General features: G+C 39.5%; 1 protein-coding gene across 1 annotated transcript; it reads right to left on the bottom strand.

Annotated features, from left to right (window-relative positions):
* Positions 1–4,564: 4,564 nt before the first annotated feature.
* LOC104958247 (splicing factor 3B subunit 3-like) lies at positions 4,565–5,637 on the bottom strand (the record flags this gene model as incomplete). The annotated part of the gene is made up of 3 exons (XM_010785972.1): positions 4,565–4,663; positions 4,860–5,072; positions 5,512–5,637. Coding segments are annotated over 3 exons (438 nt in total), but the record flags the coding sequence as incomplete, so codon positions are not given.
* Positions 5,638–9,162: the final 3,525 nt, after the last annotated feature.

Genomic DNA, 9,162 nt, shown 5'->3' with positions numbered 1-9,162 from the left:
ACATCTTTTTCTGAATAGTTGAATAAAACTTACAACATATGCATTTATCTTTAGAAACATACATTTCACTTAAAAACTGTATTTGCTAGGGATTTAACGATATATCGTGGTAAGTAAATGTCTCAATGCCGTCGTGAGACTGACAAAATCTACCGCGATTTAAACAATTGTTTTAAAATATATATATATATTTTTTTAAACCTTTATTTAACCAGATGGTCCCATTGAGATCATCAATCTCTTTTTCAAGGGAGACCTGTCCAACATGGCAGCAAGTAGGTTACAACATGAACATAAAACAACAGATAACACAAAAGGACATGGTATTTCCAGGGCTACATGTACATACCTAGAGACATTGACAAGTACCAACAGTATATTTATATCTCGCCCTGTCAATAAGCCTCACCTTCTTGGCAAAGACTGTATTGTTTTTGAAGTGGTGGAGAGACAATGCACAGTTTTACCCACTGCTGTCACCCATGGCCAAAGCATATCTCTCTGTCCCAGCAACATCAGTACCAAGCAAGATTTTTTTCCACAGCAGGGGATATTGTAAACGCCCAAACATCCCAGCTTCTACCTGGAGATGTGGACATGCTCATATTCCTAAAAGATAACCTTGATGATGCTGAGTGAGTGAGTTAGAGTTGAGTTACTTGAAAAACTAAAGTGAAACTTGATTTATTCTATTGCAGGGTCTGATTATTATATTGTTGACACTTTAAAATACTATTATCCTACTAAAATGCTGTACACATCAGATTTATTATTTAATAAAGAAAAAAAATTCAAGTTAAAAAAATAAATAATCACATTTTCTTTTCTTTATTTTTCAAGATCGTGATAAATATCGTACCGTGAACTTTTTAAATCGCGATATTATCGTACTGCAAGTTTTTGGTATAGTTACATCCCTACTCATTACTGGATCAGTGAGCTGCATGAGATACTGACGGGCTGTCAGGAGAGAGAGAGAGGGGAGAAAATGGGACTCCTGTGCTTTCGAGCGGCAATGGCCGTGGAGAGTTGCCCATATAGGCGGAGCACCCCTTTTCTGACGTCAGAACAATTCAAATCTGTATCAGATCCGTTGCAGCCCCGTTTTTAGAGATTTGGGTACCGAGGAAAAGAAAGAGGGTTGTGTTTTCTGACACTTGGTGAGTTCCCTGACACACCGGGGTGTATTCATGTATAAAAGACGTACAAAAGTGCATTTTGCATGATAGGTCCCCTTTAGTGTAAACTTTTATAATGTATTTAATTTGAATGTAATAATTATGTTGGTTGCTGTTTGTGGAAGCGCATCATTTATTGAAAAATTAATCTGAACTTTTCGATCTGTTACGATTATAAACTGAGGCAATATAAAAATGAGCCCCATTAACTGAGTTTTAAACATCACTTTAAATGGAAGATACCCATAGCCCCCACCAACCCGATCGGAGAGGCTGATTCCGGCGTTGGGGCCAAAAATGCCCGATCGGAGCACCCCTAGTCTTATTGACATGAATATATCTGGCTTTTAATTTAAAAATACACACAGCTTTTACAATTAGCTTGGTGGCATAGAAAGACTAGAACGATGCTTCAATGACCTCTTAACTTCCTGTCAGTGACTACATTTGTCCATCCAGCCTAATGGAAAATAATTGGGGGTTAGTTTAGACATGACAAATCAAGAAGACACGCAGTCACCCTGTGCTTAGGAGGAAATTGGTCCGGATGGTCAGATGTAATCCAATAACCATCAAAAAACCGCATTGCCCATAATTAGAGGTAATAATCAGCAAGTACAGTGGATACAAAGGCAGCATTTGGGAGCAATAAAACCTCAGTATTAGTCTGAGCCGAGTGAACAAAGTACATACAGGTGCCAAGAGACCAGGAAAGCACAAACGTAAGACACAGCGGAGACAGAAGTTTACAAAAACGAAGTCTGTCTGAGATCTGCGACAAATCTATGAATCACTGATTTCTCATTTCCCTGTGGGTGTTCACTGTCTAACAAACTAAGAGTATAGAGCAATGCTAGCATCTCTGTCAGGTTATCCATTGCACGGAGATGTCGTTGACATATTTGCCGCTGTAGGGGACTCAGGCTCATCCAGCCTACAAAGGTTAAGCAGCAGGCCTCAGACAATGTTTTTGTCTCAAGTGTTAAGGCGACCCAGGAGACTTAAAAAAAAACATGACAGAATAATATCCCCCTCCTAGCGCTATGTGACATTTGGGGTAAAGACAGTAAGTCCTTTCATTGTGCTCAACAAACGGCTGCATCTCCCTGACCTTGATCTTCTGAGATACATTAATCAAATCAAAGCGGAATGCATCTAATTTAATATTGAAGGATCCATGTATGGATAATTAAGTTCTTCGACCCAGATGTTACACACGACTTTCGGAGAGGGACAAAATCCATGCTTGCACACTCACGTTGAAATGCAGACACAGGACATTTTCAATCAATGTGCGCAGAGGCAAAAATAGCCGACGAAGTCTGTGTCCCAAAGACAACTGGGACAAACTCACATCGTCTAAATCTGAGGGACTTTCCCAGTCCATCTGCTACCTAAACAGTTTCTGACCAGAATTTAAATATGGGATGAGTGATACTGTGTGTGTTTCTTCAATCAGTGTGAGTGTGTGTACACACTTTGTGTTTTTGAGAAGGTTAAACCTGTGGTTCACTCTGTTATGCAGTTTGTGTATGTGCGTGTGTGTTGAGCTTCTGTGTGTCGGCGGTTAGAGGTCAGAACAGTGGAGGAGGCAGATTCTGCTTGAAATGTATAAACTTGTGCGGCTGGGGTTTAACAGAAATTCAAAGCCTGAAGCCACAGTTTCAAAATTAAGACTCACTTTTTGCCCTCTGTACATTCCTGCCTTACACATAAATCAGGGATGCAAACACACGTATGGTGAAAAAAGAGAGAACTATTCGAAGCAGAAAAAAAACAGCGTAATATACCATCTGACAAAGGCCTGCGCTATAATGCTTCAATTAACTGGCTATTCTTTATAATATACTCAGATCAATAGGAGACAGAGATGTTAAGTTATAAATCAAGGGGTTTTATTATTATTTACAGCAGGGGTGGGGAACCTTTTTCCTTTCAATTTTTACAACATCCTCCGAGGGCCGTACCAATTATTGAACTGCTTAAAAAAACTAAAATCACAGCCCATTCATTTGGCCTTTCTTTCATGCTGTGCAAAGAGAAAGCTACCTCTTAATCCAGATATTTTACCATGACTCGCGCATGCACGTGCATGGTTGTGGCAGAAAGATATGGACACAAGATGTGTGCAAATGTATTAAGTATCCTATCCATGTGAACATGATTTAAGTGGGGGGGACTTTACCTCCTCTAGCGGGGTCCGGGGGCATGCTCCCCCAGGAAGATTTTTTTTTTAAATATTGAAGTTAAAAGCATCAATCTGGTGCACTTTGAGAGCCACCTGAAGAGATCTATGGATACATCTCAACACCCATATGAAACAGAACTGTAAGCAGATTCTTCTTTTTGGATATTTTACAAATCACTCCCCTTTTAAACTCTAATCTTGTTAGACTAAACTTTTTTTTACTGTCATATTGTATTTTATACCTGTTTTTCATTTAGACTCTAATGTCTCATTAATAACTATAATGATCATATCAAGGTGTGCCTTAACCTCACTGAGCTGAGGTTATTTGAGCCTCTCAGGAGAGAGCTCTCTTCCACCTGGTTGTAGAAAAGCTCTTTAAATTCGTTAGCATAGCTAGCTAACCAGATGCTAATAACAACAGATCCCCACTGTGCTTACAACCAAAGACAGCCACGCAAACACTGCGGGGTGTACGGCTCCTTATGGGTACAGCAATATTTGAAGAGCTGGAGCGGCGTTCCGGTGCTCTCCGTCAGCACTCTAGTCTACACTCCTTTCCGACGAGACATATACCACGTGAAGACACGTTACGCTCGTGTTGTGTTCAAGGAACCTGCCCTTGGCCAGGAAAAACAGGCACTCGCTTGTTTAACTATTTTGCGGTCTTCTTCTTTTTTTAAGTGAAAAGTTGTCCGTTAGTCGGACTGACGGACGGGCGGACGGACCCCCCCCCCCAAAACGAAAAAACGAAAACTCTTCGGTTCTCCGCGAATTACACAAGTCACCCAAATCAGCGGTAAAAAAGCGGGAGGCGCCGAAAAGCGACTAATTTGCATCACTGATAAATGCTGAGGAATTAGCAGGTCAAACGCTCTTTCATCACTGTATCCTCACATATGTTTAACTGCCTGCAGACCGCGTACTACTGTACACACTGACAATGGAAAGTTACCTCGTTCAACCCAATGCATACAAATCCAAACCGTCCCTTTAAGGTGGACTTGTTCCATCAGGATTACGTCACGTTGAAGACTTCAACAACATCTGCTTGCATTACCATTGAAATAGAGAACACATTTTTTTTCTTTATATAAATGTATAAACCCTTATTAAGGGTATGCTCCAGTTCCTAAAGTATGTGATAAAGATGCTTTTCTTTTTAAACTCGACAAACGTAACATATCTATGGATGTACCTTCTGTGATGCTCCATTAAGGAGGCCTCTGTCCCATAAAGCTTTGTTCCCAGTGGGGTCTTCATCCACATCATCGCTGGTGTTGGGCGGAAGACGCACCTGAGAAAATGAAATGGGGGAAAAAAGGATGCACTTATTTAGCTTGTCAGTCCTACTGGGCTACAGAACTCTTTTTGTTACAATAAAACTAAAAGTTATAATGAAAATCATAAGCTGTATATAGTGTGTAAATGTCATTCCCGTTCAAAATAAGTCAGATATGCACAGACCCAGCGCTCCCCTTCCCCAAACTTACGATACTGATGTTCCCAAACTTGTCAGCGGCGGCCATGGTGTCGTAGTCGAGCAGACAGGCCGTGGTCACCCAGCGGGGATACGTGTCATCGGCGAAGATGATCAGCTGGTTCTCGTTGCGTCTGTAGCGGACCCAGAACAGGCTCTCCGAAACGTCCGTCACGATCACACGCTGGCCGATGGTGTGAATGCTGGTCACCAGGTTGGGAACGTGCTAAATTAATGAGCAATAAAGCACACTCATTAAAGAATATTCAAAACACAAAAAATATCGAAAGAAGGAAAATATGTGTATCTGTACACATGATGACAGAGCTCGTTGTAAATTGGTAAGACATCCCTTTAAGACGTTACAATTATTGGGGAATATATTTCCCAATTTTTTTTAAATTCCAAAAGGGCTTTTAAAATGTATAAAAACAGCAAGTAAGCACTTCTATTTGTAGCTTGGACGAGGAATGCGCTATATAAATGCAGAGCATTTAGCCATGAATAGATATAATTATTACTATCAGTACTAGGTGTTTCTTTTTTTGAATCAAACCAAGTGATTAAGAAAAAAAAGTATGTTATATATAAAAATAAACAAATTGACATCAAGAGCTCAATGAAAACAGTGTGCACACGTTTGGGTTCTTGCCCTAATGTCCTACCTTGTTTTCACATTTGCGAAGCAGCTTCTTTTTCCCCAGGTCGTAGATTCTCAACAGTTTGCCCACTCCCACCAGGATTCGACCCTGGAATGGAGCAATAGCCAGAGGAACGTCCTCGACTGGTGTCTGCCAATCAAAACAAAGAATACATTAAGCAAATCAGATTATCAAGGCTCTGTGTAGTAGTTGTTTATACAAACATTATAATGTAAACTACTGTCTGCTCTTTCACATTGTTTGTAGGTCCTGTCCATCAGGTCACGTTTCTGTGATCCGAGTAACAGATAAACGGCAGCATTCTTTCAAACGACACTCATCGGCCTGCATGACAACACTGGCATTCAACCACAGACGATAATGGAATCATTTCAGCAAATCTTCTTATGAGAAACCTTGCTGATGGACTCAAATCTGATATATCAAACTATTTGAGGGAAATAAATCAAAATTCTGGAATCCAACTCAAATACTGTGTTTTGTGTGGAGACCCAAAAAAAAAACGGATATCATTAAACTAGAACAGTTTTTATTTTTACGGTGTGACTTTAGATTTATTTTTTAAGAATCAATAACTGCATTTTGGTAAATTATATTTCTAACAAAGTTAACATTCAACAGGGATGAGGTCTAAGGAGCAGAGGAGCCCGTTCAAGTCATCAGTCGTTGCTTTTTTCTTCTGCCTTTCAACAGGCCCCTCGTTACTTTGATGCATGTTTGATTGTCCTGCTGGAACATACGTCATGTCGTACAACGTAAAGCCAGAAAAAGCCGGCAGGTCTGTGAAACAGGATGGAACTTCATCTTGGCCACTGATCCCTTACAACTCCCTCCCCCCAGAACGGAGGTTTTATGGGCTGCTGTGTTAACCTTCTCACATTGACTCAGATCCAACTGTGAAGGACGCATTATTTCGGTGTGCACGACTAAAGTTTGGATGTTGTTTGGTAGAAATGCTGGGAGTCACCTTTGAAGAGGCTTTCAAAAAAACTGCTATTTTCTAGTCGTTAAACTTTTTTTAATTTAATTTTTTTTACAAAGGGGTGGGATGACCAGCTGAAACTGCAATTGTTTTTTTTGTTTTTTAAACAAATATTTATTAAAAGGGGCTTCATTATGCTTATTTTCAGGTTTTACATTTATTCCTGAGCCTCTACTGGGACATGTTTCCACGCTTTAATGTTCGAAAATCTCTTTACTTTCTCATACTGCAGCACCTCTTTCCACCCTCTGTCTGAAACCAGAGGCCAGTCTGCTCTGATTTGTTAGACGGCTTAAAATTACAATAATTAACTTTACAATTGTGTTGAGGTTTCAATAACGTTTCACCAAATGGCATAGTCACACGGAATAATTTCACTCTACTTCAGTGCCATCATTAAACTCAAAAACTGGTTGCTGAATAAATAAAGATAAGTAAACAAATAAATCTAAAAGGTAGTCTTCTTTAAGTATTGTTCAAATATATCGATAACAAGTAGGGGTGCACCGAATGGGAAATTCTTGGCCGAAACTGATACCGAAAACAGGAAACAGTTGGCCGAAAACCGAATGCCGAAAATGATTAATAGAAATATATATATATAATGTATACAATGTATACATTTTTTACCAATGTTGTTCAGCTGCCTGATTATGGAAAAAGACATGATTATGGCAAAACTTAACTTAAATAATAATCACTATTATGGGTCCATAAAACATTTATTCAGCACTTTTGAATGCATACAGTAAATTAATACCAAGTCAAGTGCATTTTCTTTTCTCTGTTGGATAACTACAACAAAATTCAGAACAAAGCCAAGGTGCTTTAAAACTGCATAAACATCTAGGCCAATAGGCCTACAACAAAATAGTGTAAATAAAGACTAACAGCCAGGCCTTCAACAACATACAAATGTGCATAACTGGATAAATCCACATGAATGTAACTATTTACAAATGAAATTACAATTCAATTTCAAGAATCTGTAAATAAGGCTGTCTGTCCTCATAAGCAAAGTAGTAAACATTGTATAAAGATACATAAAGTGAAAACTGGATACAAAATCCACAATCAATTACAAATTAAATTACAATTTCAAGAATCTGCAAATAAGGTGGTCTGTCCTCATGAGCAATGTAAACAACATTGTATCATTTAGATACAAAAAGTACAATATATTGAACACTGTGCTGCTGTCATTTCCCACTAATGATAACCTGAGATGGTGAATTATAACTCACAATGAAAATTGTTCAGGAAAGTGGGTATAGAGTAGACATGTAGAACTAGATAAGCTTATGATAAGCCAGCCTTGTCTACTTATTAAGGAAAAGTGGGTGGTTATTTTTAATGAACAGTAGCTTCTCTGCTTTATCAGCCATAAGTCTGTTCCTCTTCTCATCAAGCACATGAGAGGCAGCGCTGAACAGTCTCTCGCTGTCAGTGCTTGTGATTTGATCTTACTCCGCATATTTGTCCGGGTGTTTTGATTTCAAGTGGTGGAGTAATCCCGAAGTGGTGAAAGTCTTTGCAGTTACACCCCCTCGAGAAATGTCAGCTGAACACGTTTTACAAATCGCAATCCGCGCCTCTTTCTCTGATATTTTTAAATATCTCCAAGCGCCAGACATGTTGGCTGTGAGCCAGCCGCGAGCATGGTCGCGCGCCGTGCTTGTCGCCGCGTTTTGATTACGTCATCACAACAACACGCCACCCTGTTCTCTGACATTCGGTGATATTTTTTCGGTGCTAGAACCCTTTCGCGCCGAAAGCGAAAGGGCCTTTTTAACCATTTTCGGATATTCGGTGCATCCCTAATAACAAAGTCATCAGTTTGGCATGTTTGATTGTAGCAAGCAGACAAAAATATATGAAACAAGATACTGGAGGTCAAAGATATGTTATCATATTGCACGTATGTGTGTGTTCCTGTCTGGTTATGGTATAAATAATAATAAATTACCGTCCCGGATGCATATGCATACGAAAGTGAATCAGTCAAAAATAATATATGAATAAAAGAGTGTCTTTTCCCAGAAATAAACCCATATAAATATCTGATCTGGTGTGTTGGGAATTCCTCTGAAGAGTGAGAAAACAGCCCAGCACCGCAAAATTCAAACACCTCGGGATATCCCCTTAGCTCTAAACCACCACATCAGGATAACAAATAAGCTTATGCGAGACTCACAATCTCATTCCCCCCGACTCCCTCCACCACTATCATGAGTTTCTAGAGGGAACTTTGCAACTATGCAGGAGAAGAGTGAACCACTCAACCAAGGCGTCATCACCATGATAACAATCTGTGCTTATACACACTAATATACTTCCAAAAAATGGCATCCATAGCGCACTTTAATCAACACAAGCCCTCGGTCATGAAAGCATCTCAAACCAGATGATCCCACCCACAAATAACTAGGACTTGCAACAGCTAATCGACAAACTGAAATCGATTACCAAATTACTCCACCAAACCATCAATTCAGTCGTCGACATATCAACGTAACCCACCGGTGACGCATCATCACTAAACAAATCACACCGAAAAAAACACCAAAACCTCAACCCACACAGAACCCAAAAACCCCAACAACAATAACAAAACCAAAAAAGAGAAAGCAAAAAAACAAAAAAACAAAAAAAAAAAAACACAAAAAAAAAAA

The sequence above is a fragment of the Notothenia coriiceps genome, unplaced genomic scaffold (genome assembly GCF_000735185.1).
Source record: "Notothenia coriiceps isolate Sejong01 unplaced genomic scaffold, NC01 NC01_scaffold00028497, whole genome shotgun sequence".
Lineage (NCBI taxonomy): Eukaryota > Metazoa > Chordata > Actinopteri > Perciformes > Nototheniidae > Notothenia > Notothenia coriiceps.
This window is presented reverse-complemented; position numbering and strand designations above follow the sequence as displayed.